The sequence below is a fragment of the Salmo salar genome, chromosome 03 (genome assembly GCF_965601325.2).
Source record: "Salmo salar chromosome 03, fSalSal1, whole genome shotgun sequence".
Lineage (NCBI taxonomy): Eukaryota > Metazoa > Chordata > Actinopteri > Salmoniformes > Salmonidae > Salmo > Salmo salar.
Genome location: NC_138293.1, coordinates 84,912,895 through 84,932,776, shown reverse-complemented (window position 1 = coordinate 84,932,776; position 19,882 = coordinate 84,912,895). Strand labels below are relative to the sequence as shown.

The window sequence follows — 19,882 nt, the reverse complement described above, 5'->3', positions numbered from 1 at the left end:
TCAGAAGTTTACATACACTCAATTAGTATTTGGTAGCATTGCCTTTTAAATTGTTTAACTTGGGTCAAACGTTTCAGGTAGCCATCCACATCCTTCCCACAATAAGTTAGGTGAATTATGGCCCATTCCTCCTGACAGAGCTGGTGTAACTGAGTCAGGTTTTTCAGTTCTGCCCACAAATGTTCTATAGGATAGAGGTCAGGGCTTTGCAATGGCCACTCTAATACCTTGACTTTGTTGTCCTTAAGCCATTTTGCCACAACTTTGGAAGTATGCTTGGGGTCATTGTCCATTTGGAAGACCCATTTGCTTTAACTTCCTGACTGACGTCTTGAGATGTTGCTTCAATATATCCAGATAATTTTCCTGCCTCATGATGCCATCTATTTTGTGAAGTGCACCAGTCCCTCCTGCAGCAAAGCACCTCCACAACATGATGCTGCCACCCCCGTGCTTCACGGTTGGGATGGTGTTCTTCGGCTTGCAAGCCTCTCCCTTTTTCCTCCAAACATAACGATGATCATTATGGCCAAACAGTTTTATTTTTGTTAAATCAGACCAGCGGTTTTGGAGCAGTGGCTTCTTCCTTGCTGACCGGCCTTTCAGGTTATGTCGATATAGGCCTCGTTTTACTGTGGATATAGATACTTTTGTACCTGTTTCCTCCAACATCTTCACAAGGTCCTTTGCTGTTGTTCTGGGATTGATTTGCACTTTTCGCACCAAAGTACATTCATCTCTAGGAGACAGAACGCATCTCCTTCCTGAGCGATATGACGGATACGTGCTCCCATGGGTTTTATACTTGTGTACTATTGTTTGTACAGATGAACGTGGTACTTTTTATTTTTTTATTTAACCTTTATTTAACCAGGTAGGCTAGTTGAGAACAAGTTCTCATTTGCAACTGCGACCTGGCCAAGATAAAGCATAGCAATTCGACACATACAACAACACAGAGTTACACATGGAATAAACAAAACATACAATCAATAATACAGTAGAAAAAAATAAAACAAAAAGTCTATATACAGTGAGTGCAAATGAGGTAAGATAAGGGAGTTAAGGCAATAAATAGGCCATGGTGGCAAAGTAATTACAATATGGCAATTGAACACTGGAATGGTAGATGTGCAGAAGGTGAATGTGCAAGGAGAGATACTGGGGTGCAAAGGAGCAAGATAAATAAATACAGTATGGGGATGAGGTAGATAGATGGGCTGTTTACAGATGGGCTATGTACAGGTGCAGTGATCTGTGAGTTGCTCTGACAGCTTGTGCTTAAAGCTAGTGAGGGAGATATGAGTCTCCAGCTTCAGCGATTTTTGCAGTTCGTTCCAGTCACTGGCAGCAGAGAACTGGAAGGAAAGGCGACCAAAGGAGAAATTGGCTTTGGGGGTGACCAGTGAGATATACCTGCTGGAGCGCGTGCTACGAGTGGGTGCTGCTATGGTGACCAGTGAGCTGAGATAAGGCGGGGCTTTACCTAGCAGAGACTTGTAGATAACCTGTAGCCAGTGAGTTTGGCAACGAGTATGAAGCGAGGGCCAACCAACGAGAGCGTACAGTTCGCAGTGGTGGGTAGTATATGGGGCTTTGGTGACAAAACGGATGGCACTGTGATAGACTGCATCCAATTTGTTGAGTAGAGTGTTGGAGACTTTTTTATAGATGACATCGCCGAAGTCGAGGATCGGTAGGATGGTCAGTTTTACGAGGGTATGTTTGGCAGTGTCGTGACGTTGTATTAGTTAATGTGACGACTGTTGCTCATCGAATGATTAACGGTTTATAATTGCGTGATTAAATGAATTAAGCGATGAATCAAGCAATTATTAACTCATCAACCTGGGGCACCATGGGAACAGTATTTTGATTGAGTTTCTATTTCCCAAATTAACTCAAAGGATATCAGAATATCGATTTTACAACAGTCGCTAAATTAATCAATTTCCTCTACAGTCTCATTCTGAACGTCGCATAATCCGGGAATCTGCACGGACCCGGGCTTCACCAATGAGTTTACCACACCGATCTTAGTTGATTATTTATTTACTAGCAAGCTAAAATGATGATAAAAATACACATACACAAAACACAGTCTAGATATTGATTAGGACTTAGTATAACGGGCCAACACACTATGGCGCGTGTTACCCAAAATGGGGATTTAAAAGAGAGAGAAATCAAGAAAGTACACAAGAGAAATATACATTTGGGTTCATTTGTCAGCCATGCTTATTTAAACCTAGCCTTGCACCGAACTGCCACTCTTATGGGTCAGAATATAATGATGTAATTACGTGTTGGAGGTCTCAGGTGGGAAGCTCCGCGTGTGTCGTTTAGGCTTCTCAATGACGCACTTCTCCGGCGCAACTCTCTGGTTGTCCTCACGATGTCAGTGTCCTTCTTGGCTAAGTGGTCTGATCCCTCGCCCTTGATCTGAAAGGGGTCTTCTGAGGACAGACAGCTCTGTAGCTCAGAGCTCACAGCTTCGGACTCGAACGGTGTATATACCACGATTCAATGGAGAGTGTGGTTCGGCTTGAATTCACCCGCTTAGACACAGCTACTCGTCCGTAGCTCGTGTAGAAAAAGATTTCTTTGTCTTCAACCTTGTGTTTCGTTTTGGGGTTCGTTGACTTTGTTAGACCTTCGCTGCAGCTTGGGGTCACTTAGTCTCCTATGTTAATTCTTCACTCTCCTGTCTTATACCCTAGGGTCAGAAGTGGGCGTAACCGCCTTTAGGGCAATTCTCTGGGCGGACCAAGTTAAGGGGCAAGGCCTAGATTTTGACTAAAATCCTATTTTAGACACTACCTTCACATCTCATCTTTACCAAAACATTCTCTTTGATTTTGATATTTTCCACACAACGTCATGACCACCATTGTGGCTGACGGAAACCATTGTTCCAAAGTCCCTTTATTGCATGTTTAAGGTTCTGAGGCCAGAATTCCATTGTGAGGACAAAGGAATTTCTCTGTGACCTAAGGTTTATTATGGTGTGAGGGGTCATAAAACCCCCACATCTTCAGACCCCTAGATCTCTCCTCCTCTGTTGGGATTTTGGGAGATAATCTGTAGGGTGGTGGTCTCCTGTACCCTGACCTGATCAGGACAGTCATGACAGCAGCATGAGTGAAGGATGCTTTGTTGCGATGTAGGAAGCCGATTCTAGATTTAATTTTGGATTGGAGATGCTTAATGTGAGTCTGGAAGGAGAGTTTACAGTCTAACCAGACACCTATGTATTTGTAGTTGTCCATGTATTCTAAGTCAGAGCCGTCCAGAGTAGTGATGCTGGATGGGCGGGCAGATGCGGGCAGTGATTGATTGAATAGCATGCATTTAGTTTTACTTGCATTTAAGAGCAGTTGGAGGCCACGGAAGGAGAGTTGTATGGCATTGAAGCTCGTCTGGAGGTTAGTTAACACAGTGTCCAAAGAAGGGCCAGAAGTATACAGAATGGTGTCGTCTGCGTAGAGGTGGATCAGAGAATCACCAGCAGCAAGAGCGACATCATTGATGTATACAGAGAAGAGAGTCGGCCCGCGAATTGAACCCTGTGGCACCCCCATAGAGACTGCCAGAGGTCCGGACAGCAGGCCCTCTGATTTGACACACTGAACTCTATCAGAGAAGTAGTTGGTGAACCAGGCGAGGCAATCATTTGAGAAACCAAGGCTGTCGAGTCTGCCAATAAGAATGTGGTGATTGACAAGAGTCGAAAGCCTTGGCCAGGTCGATGAATACGGCTGCACAGTAATGTCTCTTATCGATGGCGGTTATGATATCGTTTAGGACCTTGAGCGTGGCTGAGGTGCACCCATTACCAGCTCTGAAACAAGATTGCATAGCGGAGAAGGTACGGTGGGATTCGAAATGGTCGGTAATCTGTTTGTTAACTTGGCTTTCGAAGACCTTAGAAAGACAGGGTAGGATAGATATAGGTCTGTAGCAGTTTGGGTCTAGAAGTGTCACCCCCTTTGAAGAGGGGGATGACCGCGGCAGCTTTCCAATCTTTGGGAATCTCAGAAAGAGAGGTTGAACAGGCTAGTAATAGGGGTTGCAACAATTTTGGCAGATAATTTTAGAAAGAAAGGCTCCAGATTGTCTAGCCCGGCTGATTTGTAGGGGTCCAGATTTTGCAGCTCTTTCAGAACATGAGCTATCTGGATTTGGGTGAAGGAGAAATGGTGGGGGCTTGGGCGGGTTGCTGTGGAGGGTGCCGGGAAGTTGACCAGGGTAGGGGTAGCCAGGTGGAAAGCATGGCCAGCCGTTGAGAAATGCTTATTGAAATTCTCAATTTTAGTGTATTTATTGGTGGTAACAGTGTTTCCTAGCCTCAGAGCAGTGGGCAGCTGGGAGGAGGTGCTCTTATTCTCCATGGACTTTACAGTGTCCCAGAACTGAGTTTGTACTACAGGATGCAAATTTCTGTTTGAATTAGCTAGCCTTAGCTTTCCTTACTGCTCCTTACTTCCCTGAAAAGTTGCATATCACGATGCTAATGCAGAACGCCATAGGATGTTTTTGTGTTGGTTAAGGGCAGACAGGTCTGGAGTGAACCAAGGACTATATCTATTCCTAGTTCTACATTTTTTGAATGGGGCATGCTTATTTAAGATGGTGAGGAAGGCACTTTTAAAGAATAACCAGCCATCCTCTACTGACGGGATGAACCAGACAATACCTTCAGGCATTTGGTTATTGCTTCCAGGGATGAACCAGACTTGTAGAGGTTTCCATTTTTTTTCCCGAGGCCTTGGCTGATTTGTTTTGATTTTCCCATGATGTCAAGCAAAGAGACACTGAGTTTGAAGTTAGGCCTTGAAATACATCCGCAGGTACACCTCCAATTGACTCAAACGATGTCAATTAGCCTATCAGAAGCTTCTAAAGCCATGACATCATTTTCTGGAATTTTCCAAGCTGTCTAAAGGCACAGTCAACTTAGTGTATGTAAACTTCTGACCCACTGGAATTGTGATACAGTGAATTATAAGTGAAATAATCTGTCTGTAAACAATTGTTGGAAAAATTACTTGTGTCATGCACAAAGTAGATGTCCTAACCGACTTGCCAAAACTATAGTCTGTTAACAAGACATTTGTGTCTTGTGGAGTGGTTGAAAAACGAGTTTTAATGACTTCAACCTAAGTGTATGTAAACTTCCGACTTCAACTGTATGTTGATTTTGTGGCCAATTATCCATTTCTTTGTGGATTTTAATGAGTGTTTGGGGATATTGTTTTGCTGAAAGATCCATTTGCGGCCAAGTTTCAGCTTCCTGGCAGAGGAAACCAGGTTTTTGCTTAAAATGTCCTGGTACTGGGTAAAGTTCATGTTGACCTTAACAAGGGCCCTAGGACCAGTGGAGGTCAGGGTTAGGCTCAATTCAGAATTTAATTGAGAATACCTCAAACTGTAAATTACAATTCTATTCTTGAATTTGAATTGAAGTAGTAATTAGTTAAGAATTAAAAGGGATACAGAATTGCAATTTGAATTTGAACTAAAGGAAATAGAATTTAATTCAGTGAAATTCAATTAAATTCAAATACTTATTCTATGCTATATTAGGTGTAGTCTATACAAATGTATAGTGCATTTGCAAAGTATTCAGACCCTTGATTTTTTTTACATTTTGTTACGTTACAGCCTTATTCTAAAATGGATGAAATAGTTTTTCCCCCTCGTCAATCTACACACAATATCCCATAATCACAAAGCAAAAACAGGTTTTTAGAAATTTTTGCAAATTGAATAAAAAAAAAACGTAAATATCACATTTAGATAAGTATTCAGACCCTTTGCTCAGTACTTTGTTTAAGCACCTTTGGTAGCGATTACAGCCTCAAGTCTTCTTGGGTAGGACGCTACAAGCTTCGCACACCTGTATTTGGGGAGTTTCTCCCATTCTTCTCTGCAGATCTTCTCAAGCTCTGTCAGGTTGGATGGGGAGCGTTGCTGCACAGCTATTTTCAGGTCTCTCCGGAGATGTTCAATCAGGTTCAAGTCCGGGCTCTGGCTGGGCCACTCAAGGACATTCAGAGACTTGTCCTGAAGCCACTCCTGCGTTGTCTTGGCTGTGTGCTTAGGGTCATTGTCCCGTTGGAAGGTGAACCTTTGCCCCCAGTCTGAGGTCCTGAGCGCTCTGGAGCAGGTTTTCACCAAGGATCGCTCTGTACTTTGCTCCTTTCATTTTTCCTCGATCCTGATTAGTCTCCCAGTCCCTGCCGCTGAAAAACATCCCCACACCATGATGCTGCCACCACCATGCTGCACCGTAGGGATGGTGCCTGGTTTCTTCCAGACGTGACACTTGGCATTCAGGCCAAAGAGTTCAATCTTGGTTTCATCAGACCAGAGAATCTTGTTTCTCATGGTCTGAGAGACTTTAGGTGCCTTTTGGCAAACTCGAAGCAGACTGTCATGTGCCTTTTACTGAGGAGGGGCTTCCGTCTGGCCACTCGACCATAAAGGCCTGATTGGTGGAGTGCAGCAGAGATGGTTGTCCTTCTGGACAGTTCTCCCATCTCCACAGAGGAGCTCTGTCAGAGTGGCCATCAGGTTCTTGGTAATTTTCAATTTTTGGTACCCTTCCCCAGATCTGTGCCTCGACACAATCCTGTCTCGGAGCTCTAAGGACAATTCCTTCAACCTCATGGCTTGTTTTTTGCTCTGACAAGCACTCTCAGCTGTCGGACGTTATATAGACAAGTGTGTGCCTTTCCAAAAGCATGTCCATTCAATTCAATATACCAGAGGTGGCCTCCAATCAAGTTGTTGTCAAGGATGATCAATGGAAACAGGATGGACCTGAGCTCAGTTTCGAGTCTCATAGCGAAAGGTCTGAATACGTATGTAAATAATGTTTTTCAGTTTATGTTTAATACACAAATTTCAAAAAATCTGTTTTTGCTTTGTCATTATGGGGTGTTGTGTGTAGATTAATGAAGATTAATTTTTAGAACAAGTCTGTGTAACGTATTTTTTTGTTGTTTAAAAAGTCAAGGGGTCTGAATACTTTCCAAAGGCACTGTATATGCCATGTTTTGCTTTGAAAATAATCCGGAATTTAATAAACATTTTAGGCAGAAGAACTCTCTAGAGAACTTTGGTGCTACTTACGGAGTGACATACCGAGTAACGAACAACAATATTGGCCGCTTGTGAAGTCTGTGACCATCAAGATACCAAATGTCAAAGACCTTCTGGAGCACATTGTGCTGATTGATCTTCCAGGCAATGGAGACTGCAACAAGAGTAGAGATGAGATGTGGAAATCGGTAATTATAATAATGTATTATCATCTCCTACACTGCATTTACAACTACAAACAAATGAATTTACCTAACCCTGCAATTTACATACACACTTGAAGTTGAGATGCAAAAAAAATGTAATACTTCTTCAGGTTGTTGGAAGATGCACCACCGTGTGGATTGTGAGTGAAATTAATCGACCAGTGTCAGAGAAGGAAGCTTGGGAGATCTTAGACAGAAGTGTCAGCTACTTGGGACACGGTGGACAATGTCGAAGCATCAGTTTCATCTGCACAAAAACAGACAACATCTGTGTGGATGATGACATGTAATATTAAGATCACTTTTGTTAACATTACACCAACTATCATTTTTACAGCTTGAATAAATGTTGACTCAGAATTCATGTTGACAGACACAAGCATAATCTCATTTTAGGAACAAAGAACGTGACAGTATATTGAGCAGAAATAAGGTTGCCAAGAAAAAGGTGGAAGAGAAATTCAACAAGCAACCAAAAATCAAGGTAAATTACAGTGCCATTATTTCATGCCTAGAAAAAAATCCTTATTTATTTTATTTATGCTCTTACTTTCAATCACCAACCTTTCAGGAACATTTCAACATTGACAAGGACTTTTTCCAAGTGTTTACTGTGAGTTCCAAGGAATACCGGAAGAACAGTGTTTTACAGCCAGAAGACACAGGTACAGTAGTGTAGGAGGTCTACCGTCTTCCATTAATCTGCTACAGAGGCAACTGCACTAAGACATATCACACTGGGCACAAACTGGTTGAATCAATGCTGTTTCAACGTAATTTGTTAACTTACTGTGAACTGTAATCTATGTGTAAAATACATTGGAATTGCAAAAAGGTGAGGGTGAAATTTCAACCACAGGGTTATGTCATCATGTTAACCTATTTTCAACGTAGACAAACCTTGTATAAAATATGTTGAATTTGTACCTTTGAAACAACGTCAGATCTTTAACATTATATCCACTATTAGAACAAACAACATGCTGGTCAGCACTTCCTACTGGAAAGTTGATCTATCTACATCTATCCCTTTGTTCTCCCATCCCGGGTTTTAACCAAGCCCAGTTTTGATATTTGTCACTGACTATAATCACTGTGCTATCAAGAGAATGTTTGTTGAGGGATCTCAACACATTTAAAACTAAATAAGTTAATTGTTGCTCATTTTTTACATTTTATTTAAAGTTATTCCAAAGGCTAGATTCAACAGAGCAACTTGTTCGTAAATTCTAAGCGTCAGATTGTCCGTTCATAAATTCAGAGCATTTTGCGCTTGGAGCATTCAGAGAGCACATTGGATGCTCTGGCCGAGGAGTAGGGTTGATCCGAGCGTTCTGACCTCACAACGGCGGGTCAAGCACCCAAGCTAACTGGCTAATGTTGGCTAGCTTGCTAGCTACTTCCAGACACAAATGAGAGAAAATCTCACTCTGACCATTTTACTCGCCCTAGCAGAGCTGGTTAGGGTGATTTCATGTTATTCAGAGCGTTGGTGACTGTAACTGTACTGCTGGCAACAATTGAATTACGTTTTTTTGCCGACGTTTACTGACCGCCCATATTCAATGGGTGTTGAGCGTTCGTAAATGTATCAGTTATTCTGCGCTCTGGCACACTCAGACGAGAGGGCTCTGAAATTGGAGTAGATAGCCAGAGTGAATTTACGAACGCACCCTTAAATGTGATCATATTTGATCAATGTAATCATATGTCATCAACTATGCTATTTAAGACTATATAGCATTTTCAAATGGTTATCAACAGCTATTGTTTCAATATAACCCAGGATTAAAACCAATAGACAACATATAGGCCTATAGTATTTCAAGCTTTGGTTGATTTCAAATGTAATTTGAGTTTGTCAACAATGGATATGTTGGATTCACGTCTCCAACTTAACCAAAAATCCATATTATTGACTTAGCTAGTGGAACAGATGGAAATATTGTAGATCAGTAATTAACTGACTTGCCTAGTTAAATAAAGAAAAAAAATGTTTTGAAATTGGAACATCTTTAATTAGGGTCAAATTTGAACAATTTCTATAAACGCAATTAACTCAACGATTTTATAAAATTATTTGACAGACCTAGTTCTGTAGCGACTTTTATTTAGAAAATTGCATTCCAATGATGTAATGAATGGTTTCGTGAAGATTCCAAGAATGCCTATCTATAATCAAGTAAAGTGTTACCATAGTGTTTGTGTGCGTGTCTACATTTCAATGTGGTTTAGAAGTTTGGTGAGCCACACTTGCGTGTCTCTAGGTATGAGTATTCAATTACTTTGTTTTGCGTGTGTGCGTGTCTATGTCAGTGCATGTGTGTGTTACGAATCCCTTTGGCCCAGCAGTCTAGGGGGGATGGATATGAGACCCGTAACATAAATCATGCAAATTATAATAGTGATAAAGAACAGTGAGAACCAAAAACCACAGACAACTTAAGTTTACCGTCAAACTCTAAAGGTTTATTGCTAAACACACGGTAATGGGGTGTGAGAAAAGGGGCTGAGCTGGACCCAAGCAAAGAAACAATAATCCAAAACACCCCTAAGCTAGACTAGCCTACCTCAAGAACAGCTAGCTAACTAACCAAAAATACAGTGGGTGGTCCGCCCAGTTCTAACTAGGGTACTTAGACAAAGTATTCCTACGGGTAATGTATGCCCATGGGCGACTTGTCTTGGTACCCCCTTTTCCCACCAAACAAACAGTCAAACAGCAAAACAATACACACAGATGGGATGGACAAAGTGACATGTAGTTGCAAAACAAAAGAGATCAATACAGAGATGTAGAGCTAGGGACACAGAGAGAGATTGAACACAGAGAGATTGAGAGAATGAACACTAAGATTGATCACAGAGTGAGAATGAGCTGGAGAGAGAGCAACTGACTGGGGTTTTTAAACCAAGGGAAAGGGGCTGTGATTGGGTGAGGGAAGAGGAGTAGGTGTCTTCTGTTTGGAAACTGATTGGGGAGTGATGTTTGTCACCTGTGAGGGGAGAAGGAGAGAAACGAAACACAGGATACATACAGGATACTTGTATCCGTAACAGTGTGTATATTTCAATGTGTGCTTGTGAGTGTGTCTATGTAAGAGTATTCCTGTATGTGAGTCTGTCTGTGTTGTATTTGGCAGTGGGTGGTGGTATGTGCATCAAAATGAGGGAAGTAGTACATAAAAACTATTTTGGTACGTTATTACATGATCAGTTGAAGATATTACATTATTCATAAAAAAGTTGTTACCAGTTAATATAATAACCACTGGTTAATGTAATAACTTAAAAAAGTTATTACATTAACTGGTTTTATTACTTTAAAAAAATCTTAAAGTTAAGCAGTGTTATTACATTAAGCGTTGTTTCATACCCTGACGTCATGTCGCTCCCCTCCAAGATGAAGTTCCCAACACACATTGTTGCCCAACGTTCTATGGTAAAGTCATTAGCGCTTGCATCCTCTGACTTTTATATGGACCTCATTTCATTTGAAATAACTTGATGTGCGCCTACCTGAAAGAAAAGGGTTCTACCTGGAACTAAAAATGGTTCTTGAAAGGGTTCTCCAATGGGGACAACCGAAGAACCCCTTTAGGGTTCTAGATAGCACAGTTTAGGTACCCTTCAATACAAAACATGTTCAGCCAAGAGTGTTCATCGGTGTCGTCATGCAGACCACAATTGCTCCACTAATACATACATTGTTTCAAACCTCTCTTTAAATTAACATGTTTCAGAAATACCCAAACTTCAGGAATTTCTTAGAAATCTCAATGATCGTCGCACAAAGACTTCAGATTATGTTTCTGGAGCCTATGGGATACTCTCTCTGATACAAGGAGCCAAAAGCAGCGACATGGTATTGTACTTCCAGCAGAACAAAATCATTTCTTCCAGTTTATATACTTATTTTGTGTAAATAACTGTTGTATATTAATAGCTTTGAGTTTGGATTTCAGACAGACAGAAAAAAAGAGGTGTGCCAGGTTCTGGAAAATAACCTGAAAGAGGGGCTCGAAACCATTGGTCAATCTATGGATGAGGCTTATGAAGCTTTTGAACGATGCCTCTCAGAAGGAGTTCGACAGTCAGTAGAAACATGTGAGAAAATTGCCAAGGATAAAGTGATAGAACCAGTAAGTCACAAATGTACACATATTGAAGATATGAGTACTCATAACAGATTAAGTTGTTAGAAAATAATTGGTGCTGTGTGCTGTAAAAATACATTAATATGTTTTACATTTTGTTTCTAGAAGGGAAGAAATGGCAGAGGGTATCATAAGGTATTGAAGTCCTTATGCAAGAATAACGGAGTTTACAAACCAATCAGAAAAAAGGGAAAGAAAAGGCAAATGGAAATAAACCTTAATGACAGTTTGGCCTCATGTATGAGAGATCTCAGCAATGAAACGTTCAAGAAATATTTCCCGTGAGTCATCTTTTATTATTATAATATCAGCAGTTATAAGATCAACAAAGAAAATAAAAACTAACACAATGTTCTTGCCAGTATCTATTTTGTTCATTACGCTTAGGCTTATGTATTGTTCTCTGGGGCTATTGGGCGTTCTTGCTCAGATAAGGCTACTTACTTACTCTTATTGGTCTCCGAGAAGCGTAAAAGTGACAATAGTGTGCAACTTCAGCCGGCAATTCAAGGCGTTCTTGCATTTGCAGGAACATCCCCCCCCGAGCATCCCATTGCTTCCTGCATGAACGCCCCCCCTCGAGCACGACATCTTCATGCTTGTGCGACACTTTTGAATGTGAGTTAAAAGGGAAATGAAAGTATTATCAGCGTTTTTTTGCCCCAGCCTCCCGTTTACCAGAGTCCTAGTTAGCGGAAGGCAGGGGCAACTGGTAGTTAGTGTCCTTCGCTCCCACCTGCCGAACATCTGCATTCAACATCGTTAATAGAACTGCGGCAAAACAGTGCCCGACAGGTGGGGGCGAAGGACACTGTCTACCGGAGGCTTGGGAGACACTGTATGCTTGCTAGTTAGCAACACCATGTGCTAGCATGATAGTTAGCTAGCTAGCACACAGTGTCACCACTGTCTTCCGCCTGCTGTGTACCAGAGAAAACCATGCCCGACAGGCTGGGGCAAAGGACACAGTCTACTGGTGTGCTAGTTGCCCCCGCCCCTTCTTCTTCTGTGTTTATCGGCGGTTCGCATCCAACGTTGTGGTGCATTACCGCCACCTACTGTATTGGAGTGCCCCCGCCTCCCGCATGTGTACCAGAGTCCTCGCTTAAAAATGGACCAATAGAAGTATAAAGAAGGGTTCCTGCAGATGCAGGAACGCCCCTGAATTGCGGGCTGCAGTTGCACCCTTCTCAACAGTGATACTGGCATGAGCATTGTGCAAGTTTTTATTTTCTTTGAAGATAGCATTAAATTGTTCCCACACACATGCAACAAGCAAGCTCAGATGTGTCAGTTATTTTCCTATTTATAATATCAACATAACTCTGAATTCAAACAACATTATTAAATCAATAAACAGTACAATTGGTCTATTTTGGTTTCACACAATACAGAAATGGGAACTCTTGCTTTGTTGGTTTTGATTCCAAACATTCTTTTTCACAGCACGGTTACTGGCTTTGATTGAATACATGTAGGTCCCTTATAGTTGTAATTAAAACATACTTTATTTCAGAAATCAAGGCAAGGGCAGCTCAATCAATGATTTGATTGATAACTTCACCCTTGACACAAACAGCTTGGTTGAGGAGCACCCAGAAGTGTCATTGCATCTGACATTCCTCAAGACAGAGGTAGGGTGTGATATTTGTATTCGCTCAAAACTACTGGAAAGATTTAATTACAGCAAACACTGCTTTCATTTTAGCCTGCTCACAGATTTTGTGCTATCATGTGAACTCCTTCATCATGCCAAACATTTGTTTAGCATGAAAAGGAGTGGCAATAAGTGGCATGATTGCTAGGCTACTGTCATTTGGCCTAGAGACCTTATTCACCTTGAACGTGCTACCCAAATATCGCTAGTGTGGTAAATAGTAAAACGTGGAGTTTTTAGGGTGGATAATGATGACAATGTGCTAGCACCTAATCTAATAGACAGGTGACACTTTTGTGGGATTTTTTGTGTTTTAAATGGAGCACTTTCTACCCCTTCAGAAAATGAACGTTAGTCAATGAATAATGGCCACCGCATGAATACGGTCTATTTATTGGCCCTCAATTTGTCATCTGATCCTTTCCCCTCAGAGCATCAAGCAAAGCTTGTCAAATTGCAGTTATGTTTCTAGTGTGATGTTATGATGATTCATATTATTAATATTATTATTATATTTATTAGTTAAGAGAATCCAAATACAGTTAACGGCAATGTTGTTGAATAATATTTTCTGTCTGAAAGGAAACCAAGTTGAAGGCAAAACTAAAGAGGGACATCCGTGAGAGGAAGAAAGAAATCTACAACATTCTCCCAAAGTCAATCAGTGACACAATGCGCCCATGCTATGAAAGTAGGTGTTGAGATTAATATTTAGTAATATTCTATACTATTCATCTATAGCGCACAGAAACTTTGACCTAGGATTGGGATAACATTTCAGATAACAATGTTTTTCTACAATTTGCTTAGCAGTATTTCAGTAGCAAATTAGGTCATACCTTGGTTGTGAAATGTGCTGTCTGTATTTTAGGGGCGGCACAGTACACGGGAACAGACAGTCTGGAGAGTATGCGAAAGGAGCTGAGGAATCACTTGAAGACATTTAAGGAAGAAATGTTCCACAAGGCCAAGAAAGAGATGCTGGATCTCCTCAAAGAAATGAAGGTTTGCCTCCCCCTTTACCATTCAGTGACAAATACGAAGGTACATCTATAGCATCCTTAGTCACGTAAGAGGTTCAGTTGTATAGGAGTTGATACTGTTGAGTTGATTCTTATGATTTTCTGAGTTTGTGTCCAGGATATGAGACCGCATTAGCAGCATGGCTATTCCAATAGCCTGCAGGAACGGCCCTTTCTTTCAATTGATATCATTGATTGGCAAGAGAGTTCCTTAAACTAGGTTTCCAGGTCTGAAGGAAGTAATGAAAACCATCAGTCCTGTGGGCCTCCAAGATTGTCCTTGAAATGCACTGATTGTCCTTGAGATGCCCTGGATTTTAGAGCAGGTGTCTAAAACATTTTTAAGGGAGTTTCTGGAACCAGCAAAGTAAAGGAAAAAATACAGGTTGACGATTATTGTCATGAGTTTTGTCCTGGAGGCAGAACTGAGCGATTTCCCCTTAGATAGGCTACAAAGTCAAAATTGGCGATATCTTTTGCGACCAACTTCTTATTGTTTGTTTTTTCTGTGAGGGGTTCAGATCGCAGACAGGCAATAATATTCCAAAAGTACATATATAAAGAAACAAAAAACACTAGAGAAAACATTAAACAAGAATTATTTGTCCTGTCTGTCCCATCTCCCCTTCTCAGTAGGTGCGACCCATTCCTATTCCTCCCTCCCTCCCTCCCTCCCTCCCCCGCACGGGCTCGTGTTGTGGACATATCTATGTGTAAAACAAAACATCATGGGTAATTCATCTTATGTTTGTAAAATTGTTTGTGGGATCAAGGCACACATGAATAGAATCAGCCTGCATACATCAATATTCGATACAGATATAAAAAATACAATTGATACATTCAAACATGATTACATTACATTAACTCATAATAAGCTTTTTACATTTTCGTCTGCTCTATTGAGTGTATCTAATGTTGTTTCCTTGGCGCTGTTCACACAAGCTATGGAGAGCTCTAGTGAAAGGACGTCAAGGAAGTGTTGTAGCTATTGAGTTATGCTGAGCTTATTTGGAGGTTTCCATCTGGTCGCCAACATTATTTTTGCCGCAGTCAGTCCAGGCAACCATACTCATTTCTGGGGTACTGTGAGAGTCAATGAAAAGTCATCATTCAATAATAATATATTGGGGAGATGGCAGCACCAACTACGCTCGACTCAGACCTGGAAAACTGTGACCAAAAGGTTTTCACACTGGGGGAGTCCCACATCATATGCATATAGGTTCCAATATTTCTTTGAGAACACAACAGACAATTTAGAATAGGAGCAAGTTTAAATTGGGAGCGTTTCCGTGGAGTCAAATACAATCTGTGAATGAATTTGTAGTGTATTAGTTGACTATTCTAATTTCGGGAGGTGTTAAGGGAATTTTTAATCCCAATAATGCATTTAATCTTTAACCAATTCAACAAGGTTTGTAAGACCCTTGATTCACTAATAATTGGGCAAAGTCTCAGATTTTATAAAAAAGGTTCAACGATCTTTATTCATGAGAGCTCTAAAGTCAAAAATGAGGACTCAGTCCTTTTATACACACATTCCTATCTTTAGACCACTCCCTTCTCAAACAACCAGTACTTTTCCACTAACCACAAAGAACCATAAAAGTTGTCCCATTCTTCAAGGCTTTCACCTCCCCTCCCCCGTTGGGACCCTCTTGGTTTGAAACCCTCTAATGATTTTCTATTACCTACTCTACAACTTCACTCTGTTTACATCCCTACTAAAGGATATAACATCAAAGTATTACAATACTAACAGATCTACCCACATCCTGGTTTTATCTTCCCATGATTCTCAAACATTTCACCCTATCCTATAATGACAGAGTGGAACAATTTAGTCATTATTCTAACACATACAAATGATTCTAACAGGAGGACATTGGGATATTGTTCCAGACTCTTTTCCAATCTGTATTTTGTTTGTAGTCTTTAAGATATGTATTCCATACCGTAACTATTCCCATTAGTTTACAGAAGGCTTCTAGTAGTATAGATTGGATACAAAACATCCACTTGTATTCTGGCTACCTAACAACTCAGTGAGTGGGTGGAGTGGGAGTGGTTGACTCCATAAGTGTGAGCTTTGGTCTTAATTGGTCAGTGAAATATTGGAACCTACATGCATATGACGTGGCACTGCCCCAGTGTGAAGACCTTTTGGTCACAGGATGCCAGGTGTGTTGGTGCTGCCATTCCCAATCTCCCCAATATATAATTGTTGAATGATGACTCTTCACTGAGTCTTCACTGACTTAGATATGTTCTTATGAACTGCTATTATGTGTACAATAAAATAATGTGTTACCTAAAACCTTTCTGTCCTAAATCAGAAACACATTGTGGAGGAGCTGGAGCATGAACTACAAGAATCCATGAGCCAGTCACTCAAGACGCCTGACAACTTGCTCGTCCCAGGTAAAGGGAATAAACCATTGTGGTATATAACAACCATATACAGGATTATAAACCATGTAGTTTGGGTCCTGGATGCTGATTGGCTTAAAAAGCATTTCAACAGTGTGTATATCAGACTACAGGTATGACACAAGTGGGAGTACTCTTACATCCACCATGGGCAAATGAGAAAACACTTCAGCAGAACACTGGATTATCTCATAAACACCATCGATGTGATCAGGATGTCCTCTCCCCAAATAAGAATCATCCTGTGTGGAGACTTTAATTACCTGCCCATCAAGATGCTGACAAACTCACATCCAGACATGAAACAAGTAGTCAAAGACAAGACTTGAGGGGACTCCATCCTAGATGTGATCATTATAAATGTGCCGTATCACTGCAACACCCCCACTGACTGTACTTGCTCCTCTCGGCTCTAGTGATCACAAAGGTCTGCTCTTCTCCCCATACACAACATCAGGAGGGAGAAGCGATGTACCGCGGAAAAAGGGACGTCTGGTAAACCAGAAAAAGAAAGGAGGCCTTGTACCGACTGGTCTGCCATATACTGTACAAGGTGGAGAGCATTGATGCAAAGGTGGAGACGTTCTCCTGCATTCAAACTGCTCTTAATGTATGCATGCCAATCAGAAATAAGAAAAAAACAACACTGGACAAGCTGAGGATGACTGAACAAATAAAGGCTGCATCAGGAAAAGACAGAAGACTTTCAACAGATGGAGGAAAACAATGAAATGGAGAAACTACAGAAACACAGTGCAAATGCTTATCAAGGAAGCAAAGAAAAACTACAACATTTTTTAAATCCAGGACCCAAAGAGGAAAAACTCAACAGAGGACTGGGACGAAAGAAAACATCAGAAGGGAGAATACAGGTCAAGGGAGTTGAAAACGACAATGTGGCTGATGTTTTTAATGGCTTCTTTGCTGAGGCTTGGACAAGCACCATATCTCTTGACACCTTCCCCCTGCCCATGCCTACAAGGCAGGTTGAGCTGTGCAGCATTGACCAGATAAAGCAAACTCTGACATGAGTTTGTGGGCCTTATGTCAGTCCAGCCTGGCTACTAAAAGAGCATGTAGAACATCTAGTCCATCATCACACACATAGTTAAAACCTCCTACTGGCAGGGGACTGTTCCTGCTGCCTAGAAGACTGACAATGTGTCAAACCCAGGTACAACGAGTGATTGAAGGCCCATCTCTCTAACTTCATGCCTTAACTTCATGCTTTATCATGAAATAACTCATGCCAACAGTCCTCTCTGAGTGCACGAATCAGTATGCCTACCTTCCGAAGTCCAGCACTACTACTGCCCTTATGAAAGCCACACACTCCTGGCTTACAGCTACAGACTCCAGAAAACCAACAATGGTGAGAGTTACTTGCTGACATATCCAATGCCTTTGATGGAGTAGATCATGCAAAGCTCCTGCAACATCTGTCTGACATTGAACTGTGCCCAAGGTGAATAGCCTGGCCCCACAGCTATACCACAGGAAGAAGGCAGAGGGCGATAGCACATTTATGCCCCTCACCATATCTGTTTCTCCTTCACATGTCCACCTGCATACCCAGTGTCCACTCTGGACACTGGGTATGTAGACGTTGTAGAACTGTCCCAAGCCAGACCACTAATCAGTATCTAAGAGGACACTTCATTGGTCTTGGAGACAAAGCAGTTGGAAGAGTGGCCACATCCAACAACATGCTACTGAATAAGAGTCTGTGGAAATTCGGATATGTTTTTCAAGAGACCCTCCACAACCTGCACCACTCATCCTAGGTGGACAGGAAGTACCAGTATCTTGGTTTTCATCTAGACTAACCTCAGAGGTGACACCTATGTGGACCAATCAGTGAGGAAGGCCCAAAAACGCCTGCACATTCAACTGTTCTTGACAGAGATGGCCTACCCACTGAAGATCTGGTCCCAGTATACACTACACGGGTCAGGCCTTGTTTGGAATAAGGTGGAGTGCTGAATATAAACATCATGACAAAACATTTAACTGCATGTTGTGTAGAGGCAAAACTCCCAATTCCAGATTCATACTATACTACTTGTCAAACTATATACTTTCTACAGCCCAGTTTAAGCTGGTACTTATCTGGTGTTTAATTAACTAAGAAACTAGCAACCAATACTTTTGTGGTACTTACTGTACCTCAAATAATTAGGCACAATTAAATACCTGGTACCAAATGTTACATGGTGAACATTTAAGCTTATGTCAATGCTTCTTTGCAGATGTCTCTGAGGAATATGAAGAGATGAAGAAGTGCTATGAGAAACTGCCCAGCAGCACCAATGCAACAACAACAACTGCCTGATCTAGAAAAGCCTGTCTAAAATCACAGTCAATCTGGGATTTGCAGGCTAATTAGATAATCATAATAAGGTTTTTTGTCTCAATATATTTTCTCTTCTCTATCATAGCCTATTTGATATTCACCACTAACTAACCAAGCAGTACTACTGTATGCCTGTATGTTTAATATTAGTATTGTAAAGGTTATGGGTAGGAGTTACTGGGCTCCCAAGTGGCGCAGCAGTCTACGGCACTGCATCTCAGTGCAAGAGGTGTCACTACAGTCCCTGGTTTGAATCCAGGCTATATCACATCTGGCCGTGATTGGGAGTCCCATAGGGTGGCACACAATTGGCCCAGCATCATCCGGGTTTGGCCATCATTGTAAATAAGAATTTATTCTTAACTGACTTGCCTAGTTAAATAAAGGTAAAAAAATATATATATACTGGATAATGATAAACGTTTGGATCAGCATGTTATTAATCTTGTATTTTTTATATACTCCATGTTAAGAGATGTACTTTTGTCACTTAGAATGTAAACTTTGTTATAGAGCAATATTTCTCAAACTAATTTGTACTGGAAAGCCCATCGTTCTCAGGCCTGAGGAATCGCTTACCAGTCACCTGTCAGCAACAAAGAGCTCTGTGCTGGTCCATGAACTGGATTTGAGAAATGTTTAACACGGTTCTACTGGAATTGTTTTGTATTTTTTACATAAATACTGTAGTCCTTTTACATGAATATGGACAGATACTGTATCTTTGTGTGATTTGTAACAATGTATGACATTTTATATTGTAGATGTAACTTAATAATACATCTCTTTAGTCTGTACTATATTACTGGACTCTACAACAGCATGGTGTGTTTTCTGTTGATCATTCATTTCTGAACACTCAATGTCATCGCTATCTCAGTTTGAAATGTCATGATTTTTCCCGCAATAAAAATTACTGCCACTGAATTTATTCACTTACATGAATA

At 41.1% G+C, this 19,882-nt stretch overlaps 1 protein-coding gene across 6 annotated transcripts in view; it reads left to right on the top strand.

The window, feature by feature from the left end:
• The window catches only part of LOC106601861 (nuclear GTPase SLIP-GC), a 37,799-nt gene extending 17,937 nt beyond the window's left edge, over positions 1 to 19,862 (top strand). For 3 of the 6 annotated variants that reach the window (XM_082972842.1, XM_082972844.1, XM_082972843.1), the window contains 12 exons: positions 7,101 to 7,295; positions 7,424 to 7,599; positions 7,710 to 7,797; positions 7,885 to 7,978; positions 11,057 to 11,178; positions 11,279 to 11,455; positions 11,576 to 11,751; positions 12,987 to 13,104; positions 13,710 to 13,818; positions 13,999 to 14,132; positions 16,489 to 16,573; positions 18,832 to 19,862. In XM_082972842.1, the coding sequence (XP_082828968.1) occupies positions 7,101 to 7,295; positions 7,424 to 7,599; positions 7,710 to 7,797; positions 7,885 to 7,978; positions 11,057 to 11,178; positions 11,279 to 11,455; positions 11,576 to 11,751; positions 12,987 to 13,104; positions 13,710 to 13,818; positions 13,999 to 14,132; positions 16,489 to 16,573; positions 18,832 to 18,914 (1,557 nt within the window). In that variant the 3' untranslated portion in view covers positions 18,915 to 19,862. Of the gene's footprint in view, positions 1 to 7,100; positions 7,296 to 7,423; positions 7,600 to 7,709; positions 7,798 to 7,884; positions 7,979 to 11,056; positions 11,179 to 11,278; positions 11,456 to 11,575; positions 11,752 to 12,986; positions 13,105 to 13,709; positions 13,819 to 13,998; positions 14,133 to 14,782; positions 14,882 to 16,488; positions 16,574 to 18,831 lie in introns of those variants that run through there. The other 3 variants (XR_014391705.1, XR_014391706.1, XM_082972845.1) reach the window with 3 other exon arrangements.
• Positions 19,863 to 19,882: the final 20 nt, after the last annotated feature.